Source organism: Balaenoptera acutorostrata, chromosome 5 (genome assembly GCF_949987535.1).
Source record: "Balaenoptera acutorostrata chromosome 5, mBalAcu1.1, whole genome shotgun sequence".
NCBI lineage: Eukaryota > Metazoa > Chordata > Mammalia > Artiodactyla > Balaenopteridae > Balaenoptera > Balaenoptera acutorostrata.
The window spans coordinates 142,950,898-142,965,957 of record NC_080068.1 but is presented as its reverse complement, the minus strand read 5'-3'; the positions used below and the strand labels follow the sequence as shown (position 1 = coordinate 142,965,957).

Below are 15,060 nucleotides of genomic sequence, written 5' to 3'. Positions count from 1 at the left end.
TTCAGGGCAGTGGCTTCAAGGAGCTCCTTCCAGGCACCAAACTGACTTGAGTTCAGAGGGCTGGGCAAACAGGAGGTGGATGCCCCCACCCAAAGCAGAAGTGAGTCAGGCTGACAATGTGAGAAAAGAAACAGTGATGAGCGGCACAGGCTCCAACCCACGACGAGACTTTTCAGGATTGAGAAGGGGCAGCAGAAGCATCCCTGCCTGTTCTGAAATTCTAAGATTCTAGGAAGGCAAATACAAGTGAGACATTTCTTGTCTACTTTCACAGAATGAAGCTTTGAAATTAGTAATATCTTGGTGGTATTGAGGACTATTTACTCTTTGAAGGCAGTGTTAACTTAATTTTCTAAGGCCATGAGTGAGAGAACAAGTGTGATGAGGAAATCAGCCAGGGCTCCAGCAGCGACAGTGGGTTTTCACGCCTTAAGATGATGCTTTTCTCACCAACCTCTCATTGTGATGTTGACTCAAATCCCAGAGCAGGCTCCCATAGACGGACCCTCCATTCCAGAAGCTCTTTGAGGGAGAGAGGGTGTTTGTAGCGGTTTCTGTCATTTAGATCCATTTTATTTTCATGTGCTCATACAAAACTTCTGAAAGTTTAAATAACTGAAACTGGAGCTTGGGAAACTCTAAATTAGGATAAAGCAGGTGAAAAAGTAGGATTTAAGGTAATTAGTGAAGATTTCTTACATGGCAAATTGATGATGTGCCTCCTGTTCTTGGCCCCAGATAGAAGAGGGCTCAGTTTTTATGTAGATACACTGATCACTAGGCATGAAGCCTTCCTCCAGAACACTGTCAGAGGCTCGGGCAGCCAGAGGACCACTGTCTTCCTCTCCACGGCTCCTTGGTAACATCACAATGCCTTCAACAGAGGAAACCAGAGCCTGTGAATACACAATAAAATAAAGTTCCAAAATCAAACATAAACAATGCATTTATTCAAGAAAGATCTGTCATGTTTTTTAATTAAGCAGAAAGAAAAGGCCTAAAATTAAAATTTGTAAATGAACACCTCTTTTAATGACAATCAAGGTCAAAAGCCAAACCCATGATCTCACTCTCCAAATCTGGTCTCCTCCTTATTCAACATCATAATGGAAGTCTTAGCCCATGCAATACAGCAGGAAAAAGAAATAAAAGGCATATAAATTAGAAAGGAAGAACTATACTGTCCCTATATACAGATAACATAAATGTTTGTGTAGAAAACCCAAAGGAATCTACAAAACAAAACACCTCCTGGAACTAATATGTGAGTTTAGCAAAGTTGCAGGATACAAGATCAAAATACAAAAATCAGGGCTTCCCTGGTGGCGCAGTGGTTGAGAATCCGCCTGCCAATGCAGGGGACACGGGTTCGAGCCCTGGTCTGGGAAGATCCCACATGCCGCGGAGCGGCTGGGCCCGTGAGCCACAATTGCTGAGCCTGCGCGTCTGGAGCCTGTGCTCCGCAACAAGAGAGGCCACGATAGCGAGAGGCCCACGCACCGCGATGAAGAGTGGCCCCCGCTTGCCACAACTGGAGAAAGCCCTCGCACAGAAACGAAGACCCAACACAGCCATAAAAAAAAAAAAAAAGAAATTACCATTTATAATAACTATTCCCCCAAATTAAATACGTAGAAATCAATACAACATGTATGGGATCTGTATACTGAAAACTATAAAATACTGTTGAAAGAAATCAGAGAAGACCTCCATAACAGAGACACATACATCTTTAAGGACTACAAAACTCAAAATAATAATGTCAATTCTCCCAAGCTGAGCTGTAGAACCAAGAAGATCAATAAACTCCAAGTACAAGAAACATGAAGAAAATTACACCAAGTTACATCATAATCAAATTGCTTGAAAGCAGTGATAAAGAGAAAACCTCAAAAGAAGCTGGGGAGGGGGGATGGGACACATTGCCTAGAAAGAAACAAAGATAAGGGTGATAGCAGATTTCTTATGGGAAACAAAGCAAGTTAGAAGACAGCGGCATAACATCTTTAAACTACTGAAAGAAAAAAACTATCAACTTATAATTCTTTATCCCATAAAAATGCCTTTCAAAAGTGAAAGGTAAAGCAAGATTTATACACTACACTGAAACTTACAAAACATTGCTAAAAGAAATTGAAGTTTTAAATAAATGAAAGGACACCCCCTGTTCATGGATCAGAAAATTCAATACTGCTAAGATGGCAAAACTGAGCTAGGCCGGGACTTGGGATCCTCTCCCAGAGTGCTTGCACCTGGACAAATGTCTCCTTGAGCAATAGGATACAAAGAGACCACAAGTGACTAAAAATAACTGCATGCAAGGGCAAGCTGGGACCATAATAAGCAATAGGATGCAAAAAGGCCACAAACAAACTGCCATTTCTGAGGTGCCGGGGGCAAAAGCAGGGCACGGGGCATGATCCCTGCACATGGCACCACCAAGGGGGTGGGCAGACCCCTAAGCTGTGCCTCATGCCCAACCCACAGACCCACCCCCATTTTTACCCCATTTAAGGACCCAAGTAGGTCCTCTCAGGGGGCAGGCAAGGGAACCTGTTTCTTGTTCTTGCTCCCTTGCGCTGTAGCAGGAGACCCAATAAAGCCTTGCCTGAAATTCTCATCTGGCTTCTTGTCAATTTCTATTGACTAAAGAGTCCAAGGGCCCAGGTCGGTAACAATTTTTGGCAACTCTGCTGGGACCTGTGGGGCCTTCTTTTTTTCCTTGCCCCTCTGAGAGAGGATCTGGGCCCATTTGGTACAGCTGATTGCAGCTTCCTTGCAGCTGACAAGTGGCCACCTGAATCTTTGCTTCAGTGCTGCAGGGCTTGGTAAGTCTGCCCTCGTTGCCCCAGGGGTCTCACTATCCTCATTCAGGCAACTGTCCCCTTCCCTTTTCCCTTTGTCCTTTTTCCCTCTTCTGATCTCTTTCCCTCTCTCTACAACTCCTTTCTCTGTCCTCTCCTACTTCTCCGTCACATCCTTCTGAGAAAGTGAGTGTTGGGCAACTACAGCCTAACTCCTTAGTTGGTGAGAGCATGCCCCCTCTGGCTGGCACCGGCTCACCCTGACAGGTGACAGAGGTGGGAGAGGCTTGCCTTATACCGCGCAGGTCTTGGTCCGGTGGGCTTTCCTTGAGGGGAGATTTCTGAGAGGGACAGAGGTCCAATCCTCATACTGGGTAGTGGCTGGAAGCCCAGTGGTCACAAATGTCTCAACTTCTTTTTCCCAGGTTAAAGTCCCAGTTGTGGGTTAGACCCACCAGCGCTGGCTTCTGGGTCTGATCACCCTGGTGGGTGGTGGACGGAGTGCCTCCCTCCACTGGCCCTTGTGGAAGAGCGCGGCAGACTGGAACTGCCTGAATACACAAACGCAGAGGGGCAGGCTGAAACAGCAGGCTCTCTCTCTTTCTCCCATTTCTTTTTCCTTACTTCATACATATAAACCCCCAGCCCCCGAGGCCCCTGTTGAGGTGAACTTTACACAACCCCCCAATATTTCTCTGTCCTGTGTGTTCAACTGTGGGGAAGGGAGTTCTGAGGTCTCCTCTGTCATCTCACCCTTTGGCTTTGTTATGCCGGGTCTTGAGGACTCCATCCAGCCCCAGGATCTCAGTTTGTTAGCCACCAGATTTATATGTAAACATGGGAAATGCCCCCAAAGATTAAAATTCTTAAAAATTGGGGACAGTTTAAATTAGATGGTTTAAAAACCATCTTCTTTTGCAACACAGCCTAGCCCCAATATGCCTTGGGTGACCGGAAGAAGTGGCCACAGAATGGATCCCTTAACTTTAGCACCATTTTACAACTGGACCAAAATATTGTAAGCAGTCCCCCAAATGGGGGGAGTTCCCTTATGTGCAGGCCTTTATGAAACTTTATCAAGACCCCGATTTGAGGGATTCCTGTTGTGTGTGTGGCCTCTATTTCTGTTTTGTCCCCAAAAGATTTAGAGCCAGACTTTCTCACAGATCCCCTTTCAACCGCCAACTAGTCATTGGCACATTGGGCCTCTTTCTCATAGGGCTTCTTCCCCTTCAACATCACCTTCAGCCCCTCGACCCCCACCTTACCCCGTTTAGCCAGGAGCCCTGAAACCAGAGCCCCCAGTGCTGTCCCCAGTGGGGCCCTGATCAGGTTCAAAATTAGCCCCCACTTCCACACCACAGGGCCTTTACCCCCTCTGGGAAGCAGCTGACGGGAATAGGGAATTACTAGAGTGCATGTCTCCTTCTTGATGGGAGACTTAGGAATCCGTAAGGAGGGGTTTGGCAGGTTCTCATAGAACCATGACAAGTTTAGGACAAATTTACTATGCTGGGGTTAATGTTTTCCCTGACATGGCAAGAATTACAGTTATTCTGAACCACTGTTGCCCCCTGGACAAGAAGGAATGTACACTAAGAAAGGCCAGGGAACACACAGACAGCCTAGTGGCCACCAACACGCAGCACCACATTTATTGAACTGGTGACGCAATCCCACAACAGGACCCCCACGGGGATTGTGAGGATCATGTAGGCCAAGCCAGGATGAGACGTTATATTACTTGTTTATCAGAAGGAATGAAAGGGCGTATGGTGAAGCCCGTAAATTATGATAAGGTCCAAGAGATTACACAGGAAAAAGATAAAAACCCAGCAGTCTTCCTGAGTCGGGTGACAGAGGCATTCAGGAAGTCCACCAATACAGACCCTGAGTCTGCAGAAGGGAGGTCACTATTGGCCATGCATTTTATCACCCAGTCCTCTCCTCATATCAGGAGGAAATTACAAAAGCTTGAAGCTGGGCCCCAAACCCCATCGTCAACCTTGGTAGAGGAGGCCTTCAAGGTCTATAACAACGAGGACATGGCAAAGGAGGCCAACACGGATAGGAGATTAATAAAGGAAACACAGCTCTTAGCTGCTTTGATCCACCCGCCATCTTGAGGGGACACTAGACAGCTGAGAAGACCAGACCAGCAGCCCAGGAACCACCTGGGCAGGAATCAGTGTGCCTCTTTCTGGAAGGAGGGGCACTGGGAAAGGGAATGTCCTGAGCACCCTCCTGTGGGATGCCCAAACGACAACCCCAGCTGGCCCCAGCTCCTGGCGATAACATCCTTTAAAGCCTGAGGCCCTGAGGGGGATCCAACAGCTGCTCACCAAATTCCTAAAACACGGACTCATTAGGCCCTGCCAATCCCCTTGTAACACCCCGATCACCGCTGTTCAGAGGCCTAATGGGGAGTATCGGTTTGTGCAAGACTTACGAGCAGTGAACTAGGCAGTCATCCCTATTCACCCAGTGGTGCCAAACCCACACACCCTCCTGAGTGCCAGGAAGCACTCGGTATTTCTGTGTTGGACCTCAAAGATGCATTTTTCTGTATTTCTCTACATCCAGAATCTCAATACCATTTTTTAAAAAATTTCTTCTGGAAAGGGAGGAAAGTGTGTGTGTGTGTGTGTGTGTGTGTGTGTGTGTGTGTGTGTGTGTGTGTGTGTGTGTGTGTGTGTGTGTGTGTGTGTGTGTGTGTGTGTGTATATATTTAATATTTATTTATTTGGCTGTATCAGGTCTTAGTTGTGGCATTCAGGATCTTCACTGCAGTGCACAGGCTCTAGAGCGTGTGGGCTTAGCTGTCCCGCGGCATGTGGAATCTTATTTCCCTGACCAGGGATCAAACCCACGTCCCCTGCATTGTACAGCAGATTCTTTACCACTGGACCACCAAGGAAGTCCCGGCTCACAGGTTTAAATGTAAGAGCTCAGACTATAAATTCTTAGAAGAAAATACAGTAAATCTTCATGACCTGGTATAGGCAAAGCATTCTTTTTTTCAAAAAAATATTTATTTATTTATTTGGCTGTGCCAGGTCTTAGTTGCAGCACGCAGGATCTTCCTTGAGGTGTGTGGGATCTTCGTTGAGGCATGCAGGATCTTTAGTTGCAGCATGCGAACTCTTAGTTGCAGTATGTGGGATCTAGTTCCCTGACCAGGGATCAAACCTGGGCCCCCTGCATTGGGAGTGCGGAGTCTTAGCCACTGGACCACCAGGGAAGTCCCAAAGCATTCTTAAATATAACAACAAAAGCAGAAGCAATAAAAAAGTACTTGGTAAACTGGAGTTCATCAAATTAAAACATTTTGTGCTTCAAAAGACACCGTCAAGAAATTGATAAAAACAAGCCACAGATTTGGAGAACTGCAAATCATATATCTGACAAGAGACTGGTATTAAAATATATAAAGAACCCTTACAGATCCAAAATAAAACACAAATAACCCAATTTAAAAATGAGCAAGGGCTTCCCTGGTGGCGCAGTGGTTGAGAATCTGCCTGCTAATGCAGGGGACACGGGTTCGAGCCCTGGTCTGGGAAGATCCCACATGCCACGGAGCAGCTGGGCCCGTGAGCCACAATTGCTGAGCCTGCGCGTCTGGAGCCTGTGCCCCGCGACGGGAGGGGCCGCGATAGAGAAAGGCCCGCGCACCGCGATGAAGAGCGGTCCCCGCACCGCGATGAAGAGTGGCCCCCGCTTGCCGCAACTGGAGAAAGCCCTCGCACGAACCGAAGACCCAACACAGCCAAAAATAAATAAATAAATAAATAAATAAATAAGAAAATCCTTTAAAAAAAAAAAAAAATGAGCAAAAGACTTGAATTGACATTTCACCAAAGAAGATACACAAATGGCCAGTAAGCATATGAGGAGATGCTTAATGTCACCAGTTATTAGGGAAATACAATTTAAAACCACAATGAAATACCACTTCACACACAGCAGAATAGCTAAAATAAAAAAGACAACAAGTATTAACAAGGAGGTGGAGAATTTGGAAACTCACACTTTGCTGGTGTAATATAAAATGGTACAAGTATTCTGGAAAACATTCAGCAGTTTCTTAACCTAATGAGAACTATGAAGTATCAGTCATTCACCCCTGGGGGAAAGGGGAAGGCTTAAAATCTTACTTCTAGCTCTCCTATCAAAATCAGACACTGGGCTTCCCTGGTGGTGCAGTGGTTAAGAATCCGCCTGTCAATGCAGGGGACACGGGTTCGAGCCCTGGACCAGGAAGATCCCACATGCCGCGGAGCAGCTAAGCCCGTGCGCCACAACTACTGAGCCTGCGCTCTACAGCCCACAGGCCACAACTACTGAAGCCCACGCGCCTAGAGCCTGTGCTCTGCAACAAGAGAAGCCACCACAATGAGAAGCCTGCGCACTGCAAAGAAGAGTAGCCCCCGCTAGCCACAACACAGAGAAAGCCTGCTGCCCGCGTGCGGCAACGAAGACCCAACACAGCCAAAAATAAAATAAATAAATTTATATATAAAAAAAGAAAAAAAAATCAGACACTAAGAAAATGGGTTTCTTTTATGGTGCCAACAAAACAGAACAAACACACAAAAACCAATACCGTTTACTAACCTGGTCTGCTCTCAGCTGAGTTGAGCCATCCTTATATATCAGAGTTACCACCAGAGCTACTGCCTGTTTGAGCATTTCAATCAGCTGGCTTTTCTCCAAAGCATCCAAATACCTAATATCACAAAAATTGTTTGTGAATGCTTTTGAGTTCCTAGAATTTAGGTAGGCTTCAACCTCATCAGCATCTTCTTCCAATGCCATAAGTTTACTTGTTTTCTCTGATGAATTATTACATGTGATATGTTTTCTTTTAAGACTCATGCTTTCTTTATTGTTTTCATTATTTATGTTTTCCTTTGGTAGGTGTTTTCTTTTATGTTCCATTTTCCGTAGAACTGAAGCCTCTTGGTCACACTGTGGAATTAAACACCTGGAAGAAGCCAATGAGCTGATATTCTTCTGGTTTTGGTCAGTAGACAGTTGATCTGTGAGTCTGATACTTGAGGACTGAGAAGAGAACTTGATGGAAACTCTTGATGTCTGGCTCGTAAGAGAATTAAGATTCTATAGAAAAATGGAAAATATTTCACTAGAATATGGATTCATAAGACAGGTCTAAACCAAAGTAAAATCTGATAAAACTTATCTAAGGTAAAGTGGGAACACAGCTTCACATTAACTATGATCCAACTTTCTAATGAACTATGGAGTGTCTTCCAGAGCAGTGGTTTTCCTCAAGCAGGTAGGAGTGCGTATCTGCATCCTGGGCTGGAATAGGCAGGAGTTAGTTTAGGAAGTCTCCCACCACAGCCCTGCGCTGGCGCCGTGCGTGTAACAGGAGATGCCGTGGAGGGGAGTGTGCTGCACACGTGCATAAGAGTGAGGATGAACCACTGACAACTTCCAACCAAAGGCCATTTATAGAGAAAATTAAATCACCACAACTAGTCAATAATATGTTAATCTAGCTACTAAAATTTTTTTAAAAATACAGCTCGGCAGCAATCCTCTTCCTGTTTCGATCTAGCATTGCGCAATATTCATTCATCAATTCACAGACTGAGGGGGAAAAAGCATCTCTCCGTTTCACCGTAGGATTCATTTGCAATAAAATTTTATTTTTTATGTTTATTTTTCAGATTTTATGATATATTTATGCTATTCTGAACAAACGTATACCAATAATACTTTAAAAATAATTTTGAAAGAAAATGTTTTAACACGGTCACATGATCACAGAAAATTTAAATTTATAGTCATTTTTATTGCAGAGAAATATTGCATGCTTTTCAAGAAAAGACTTCCAAACATAAAATTATATCACATTAAAAATTCTGTGGAGGAGTATACAAGAAAAGGAGTCAAGAAGGAAAAGGAAAATATAAAAATTCAGATTGTTGAAGAATATCCTGCTCATGTATTTTTTAAAGGAATGAGTGTAGATATCAAGTTATCAGAGTACAGTATTTAGATATTAGTGGACGTATTTTAAACTGTGATATAACAGTTTTTTAAATGTCAATATTATTAATACACCAGAAATCTTGTCCTATGAAACTTTTTAAACTTGTGATGAATATTTTAAACGTCAGCTTAAAAATATGTCAGGAGATACATGGCTTTTCAAAAGTCTTTTGTGAGAAAGGGAGCAAAATGATTTGAAGACCTCTGCCTTAGGGATTGAAGGAGCACAGTTTGAACACCTTTGGGAGAGAGAATTTCCATTCACTTTCAAAGGGCTGCACAGTCCCTTCCCTGTCAAAGATGCCCCTCCTTCCACTTCAGGGGCAAATAACCATCCCATCAATCCAGGGATTTACTAAGGGAGCTTATATTAGACTAAGTTAAATTTGGATTTGGACACAGGCAGTTTGCTGCAGAGCCCACTCTCTTAACCATTATGTCACCTCCACCACTGCTTCCTATATAAGGTCTTGGGTAATTACATGACCTCTTCTCATCTCTCTCCCAAGCCCAAACCACGTAACTCACCCACTGTAAATTTTATACCCCTTTCTTTCTGAACTTCTCTTTATTTCCATTACCCCAAAGTTCCAAGCTCTCTTCCCCTAACCTAAAAAATTTTCCCAAAGTCCTTCCCCGACTCTCTAAAGGTGAGGATCTTTAGACTGACCATTTCTTAGTCATCCTTTAGACCTCAAGTCAGAGTGTTCATACTTCAGACAAACGTCCCAGATTCCTCTCCCCACCTCCCAGAAAAAGCAGAATGAAACAGCACAAAAACTGGGTTAGCCATCTCCCCTATCGTTCCCAAAGCACTTGGCCCTGTCTCCTATTGTGACACTAATTCACCGCATCATACAGAAATATTGTGCTTCTCTGTCTTCCTAGTCCCCTCATACAAATTAAACTATCAGCTCCTGGAGAACTCCTTTTGTTTTTTTAACCGTTGCATTCACAGTGCCTAGCATATAGTAGACACTTGATAAGTATTTATTGAATGAATGAAAGTTATCTGTTTAGAATTAGTCATACTTGCAAGGATTCACCTTTTTTTCCAGTGATTGATTCTTCCCATCTTCAAGTAGTACTGAATACCTAACACTGGATTTGTCCACCACTTCTGCAGCTTTAAAAGACACAGAAAGGAAGCATGAGGGAATAAAGAAATTAAAATCATATAATTAGCTAAACATTGAAAATAGCCTCTATAATCATTTACTCATTATTTACTTAATTAAAACAATGTAGTAAAATTAACAACCAAAATGCATACTACCATTGTAATAAACATTTATGCAAAGTATCTTCAGATTAACTGGAGACAGATCTATGTAATCATGAAGTGTTTATTAAAAAGTATTACTTGGTATTTGCATTTGAATACTTGATTCTGAAAACCCAAGTTCACCATTTTACAGAAAGCTTGTAAGTATTAAAGGTGAAGAAATTCTTAGACTGAATAATATTGTAATGGAACAATTAGAACTTCAGTAAAATATCATTAATACAAACTTCTCATTTAGATTTCGTTTTAATTTTAATAAGCTTGGGCTGGACAGGAAGTGATGGAACCTGGGTTCAACCCCAGTCACCATGACTCAAGTCTCCGCTCGTAACCTCTGGGATGTACGTTCTCTCTATAGCAACGATAACAACGATGAAATGCAAATGGGGGAAATCTTTCACTTGCAATAGAGAAAAGTTACACTCAGGATTAATTTAACAAGAAAGGCACAAGGCACTCAATGATGGAAACTTAAAATCTTATAAAATGGCATAAAGCATGATCTATACAAATGGAAAAACATAGCACTGAGATATGAACAAAATATTTAATTCTCCTAAATATAAATTTAATGCAGGGACTTGCCTGGTGGTCCAGTGGCTAAGACTCCACACTCCCAATGCAGGGGGCCTGGGTTCGATCCCTGGTCAGGGAACTAAATCCCACATGCTGCAACTAAGAGTTTGCATGTCACAACTAAAGACCCCGCATACCACAACTAAAAGATCCTGCACGCAGCAGTGAAGATCCCGTGTGCCACAACTAAGACCCAGCACAGCCAATAAATAAATACATATATTTTTTTAAATTAATGTAATTCTCATCAGACACCCTACAGGGTTCTTTTAATTGAAAAAAATAATAATTTCAAAGTACATATGAAATATTAAATGTCTGAAAATAGAGAAGGTAAGGTTTTTTTTTGGCTGCGCCATGCAGCATGCGGGATCTTAGTTCCCTGACCAGGGATCGAACCTGTGCCCCCTGCATTGGGAACGTGGAGTCTTAGCCACTGGACCACCAGGCAGGTCCCAGAAAGGTAAGTTTTTTAAAAAAATAAAAGAAGACTTGCTTTGCCAGATTATCAGAACATACTATAAAGGCACTGTAATCAAATCCACAAGGTATTTGAATAGGAATAGACAAAAAGATCTCTAAAACAGAGTAGACAATCCAGAAACTGACCCCAGGACTTATGAGAATTTAATATACAATGAAGATGGCATTTTAATGCAGTAGAGAAGGATAGATCAATGAATAGGGATAGTACAACTAGCACCACTTCTGAAAGAAAATAATACATTGGGAAAACTATTTGGGACAAAAAAGACAAAGGGTTAATACTTTTATTATACAAGTTACACTGACCAAAAAAGAAACGATTCAATGCAAAAGAGAGCAAAAGATAGGGAGAGGCAACACACAAAATGGCAAATCCAAAAAGCAAACAAACATGATGTAATACTCAAACTCACTAGTAGTCAGGGAAACACAAACTAAATATAATTGGAGATGGAGGAGAAGAGGGAGTCTCACTCATTGCTGGTAAAAATGTGAATGGTTAGGATCTTTTTGGAAAGCACAGTGTCAACACTTATTAAAATTAAAAATACACACATCACTCTCAGGAGCTGGGAAGAAAAGGACGAACCCAAAGGGAGGAAAGATGGGCCTCTGAGATGCTACCAATGTTCTGTTTCTTGATCTGGGTGAAGGTTATAACGGGTGTTCAGTTTGTGAAATTTTGAACTATAATCTTAGAATAATTGTGCTGTGTGTGTGCGTGTGTGTTGTAACCTCAATAAAAACAAAGAGATATAAATATATAAATCACCTAACCAAACCACCTCACTCCTGGCTATCTGCTTCATAGAAATATGTGCAACAGTAAATAGGTTTAAAGCAAAACATTTATGACAGTATTGCTTTATGGCAAAGGACTGAAAACAAAGCAGATACCAATCAAGAGGGCAGTCGATGAATAAATTATGTAACATCCACAGCATGAAGCACAGAGCCATTGAAAATAATGAGCTGTATTAGTTGACTTGAAGATGCAGAGATCTGTGAAAATATGATCCCATTTTTTAAAACAATGACCAAATCTCCCCATTTATGTACATGAGTATGTTATACCCATACACTGGCACAGGTCTGGTCCCTGGGAGGCTGACCCTGAGATGAAGGCTTGCGTTCACAAAGGTTTTGGGGTAGCGCTCTCAGGATCAACGCCTGTAGGGGAGTGAGGAGGGAGGACTGGTCCAAGATGCGGCCGCTACAAACGCCTGCTCTGGACCTGGCATGGTCCTGTATAGTTGTCCCCCACAGGGTCAAGGGAGCTGAGCCTTTATTCCCCAGCACCCACCAGTCACTACCTGGTTGCTCCTGGGAAAGGGGCGTGCCCTTGGGCAAAGAAGCTCTTTGCAGCTGAGGCAACCATCAGGAGGGGCTGTGTGGTGAGCAGCAGCTGGGGTGATGAATGGGGGGCTCGGGGCACCCACAGCGTTCACTACAGTCCTGCCTACGGTTCACTACACTGTGCAGCTCAGATATGTTCTGGGAGCAGTTCCTTCGGGACTCTGCTGGGCCTCTTCCTGAGGGAACTTAAAAGGAAGGTTAATGGGGTGAACTGCCTGTCCTTGTCCTGCAGCTGGTCTCAAAGCTACAAATGCTATTCACCTCCCTCTACTACCCATTCTGAGGTTCCCTCACTCTGGCTTGGCACCTCTGCTGGTCTAGGTAGCTTGCCTGATCGTGACCCAAACCCTCATCCCTGAGGGGTGTAAATCCCTGGTCACCATGCCCTTCTCAGGCCATGGCCACTGCATTTACCAGCAAATTTGGTCAGAGGACCAAGAGGTGTCCAATCACATCACTTGGGTGCCACGTAGATGTTTTCCTGCCCCATTACGTAACGGCAGCCCTGACCTCTGGTGAACAGGTCACCCCTAGCAGGATGGAGAGTACCTCGCTTGCCTGCCAGTCTCCTGGAGTACGGAACTTGAAATGACTGTGCAGCAGCTATAGCTTGAAATCGAACAGTACTCTTCCTTTGCCCCTGGTGGGTTTCCCCTGGGGAGTCAAGACTAAACCTGCAGAACCCAGAGGTGTCGGGAGAGAGAAACACAAATTTATTGGGAGGGGCGCTGGGAGTGATGGTAAGCGGGGCCACTCCCACTGCCACCTTTTGGTTCCCTGAGCCCTTAATTATCTATACTGGGGACACTGCATCCTGCAATGGTCACTGATGTACAGTGTATACTGCAGCCTGGAGGCCACCCGAGCTCAGCCTGCTACCCACCACTCCACCACTCTGTTGGGCTGGCATTTCTGGGTGTGTGGCTGTGACAGAACCTGTGGGTCCCACGATCATGTGCCCACTGCAGCTCCTTTGCTGTAAAGTGGGTCTCTATATCCAGGGCGATGCTATGCAGGATTCTGTGTCAGTGGATCGAATGCTCTGTGAGACTTGTATTACGGAGCTCACTGAGGCCCTGCGTATGGGAAAGGCAAACCTGTGCCTGGAATACATGTGGATTCCAGTCAAGACGAATCACGGCACCTTTGGGGGCACAAGGGGTCCAGTATTGCCAACTAGCCCCCAAGTGACTGTTCTCAAAGTTCAGTACTATTGGGGACCCAGAGTTCAGTGTGTCATTGGAACTTCAACAGAGGCAACGGCGAGATCGGCCCTGGTGAGTGGGAGCGCCATGCTGTTGGGCACACACGTAGCCTCCGCCCCAGCCCCATGGTCACTCCATTAAAGAGCCCAAGTTGCCTGTACAGGGACAACAGATGACAGAGGCTGGTGGACGTCACCTGGCCAGGTCATTCCAGTTTTGTTCTTTCCTTCGACACTGCTGCAGGTAGATGCTCCCTGCATCTGCTTTTATTGTAATCTTCAGTTTTCTTTACTTCTTGTCAGCTAATCCCATTACTAGTTAATAATGCTTTAAACTTTCCCTGTTCCAATGACTATAGGGTTTCTGTTCCCTGACCAGCCCGTGTCTCATCCACTCCCTTAACAGGCCCTGGTACCTCTTGGCCAGGTTATGTAGTGACTTAATGGCCAAAAGAGGAGGTGGCAGTTCCTGAGGGAGGATGTGTTATTTCTCAAGATAGAACCCTCTTGCACTGTCTTCAAGCTGGGGGACTGGCGGGTAGAGAGAAGGGGGCTGGCCTTTAACAGAGAGGAGTAGCTACTTCTGCAGGTCCCAGAAGTACCTGGGATTCAAGACTCGAATGCACCAATCGAGACGTCCCCATCCTGCATCTCAGGGTCAGGTCCCTCTTCCTGCTCAAGGCCCTGACCTTGAGGTAGAACACCCGCCAGGGCTGAGCATCCAACCTCCTCTGGAGTTCTACCAGCCTTACTAGGCTGGGGGGCCTGTGACTGCAGGTGGTCTCTTCACAGGCTAGCAGGTGAGCCCTCTGGCTATCACATTTACCCTTTAATTGCTAATTAACCACCCTTGGCCTTTGTCTTTTTCCAAAGGACCCAGCCACAGCCACCAATGCCATTCTCTTCCATTGCCCTATTCTTTTCAAATACATAGTCTTGCCCAGCAGCTTGCACAGCTGCTTGCACTGGTATGCCAGAGCAGCCACCCCTAGTAAAAGCTTTAATTGCACCGCTGCCATCCGTATTTCACCTACAACTTGTGATGAAGTCATCAGTGCCAGCCCGCCTAAGGGTGACCAAACTCCAAAATGCCATGTCTGCTTTCTCAGACCACTACTGACACCAACTGCACAGATCAAGTTCCCTGGGGACCAGACGGAGCTTTTCCTGCAAACGTTTACTTGGGGACGCTCTTGGGGAGCAGAAGGACTGAGGCAGGGGAAGCTCAAATGTGATACAGTTGCAACAAAGCCCTCAGCCAATCCCATCCAAGGAGGCGGAGGTCTGGGTGGCACAACATAGCCACACACACACAAGCTATAATTACT

At 44.6% G+C, this 15,060-nt stretch overlaps 1 protein-coding gene across 4 annotated transcripts in view; it reads right to left on the bottom strand.

Annotated features, from left to right (window-relative positions):
• Positions 1-377: 377 nt before the first annotated feature.
• HAUS3 (HAUS augmin like complex subunit 3) overlaps positions 378-15,060 on the bottom strand; it is a 36,633-nt gene continuing 21,950 nt past the window's right edge. For 3 of the 4 annotated variants that reach the window (XM_057546574.1, XM_057546572.1, XM_057546573.1), the window contains exons 4-6: positions 9,872-9,951; positions 7,422-7,925; positions 378-896 (exon numbers count right to left, since the gene is read on the bottom strand). In XM_057546574.1, the coding sequence (XP_057402557.1) occupies positions 696-896; positions 7,422-7,925; positions 9,872-9,951 (785 nt within the window). In that variant the 3' untranslated portion in view covers positions 378-695. The remainder of the gene's footprint in view (positions 897-7,421; positions 7,926-9,871; positions 9,952-15,060) is intronic. The other variant, XM_057546571.1, reaches the window with a different exon arrangement.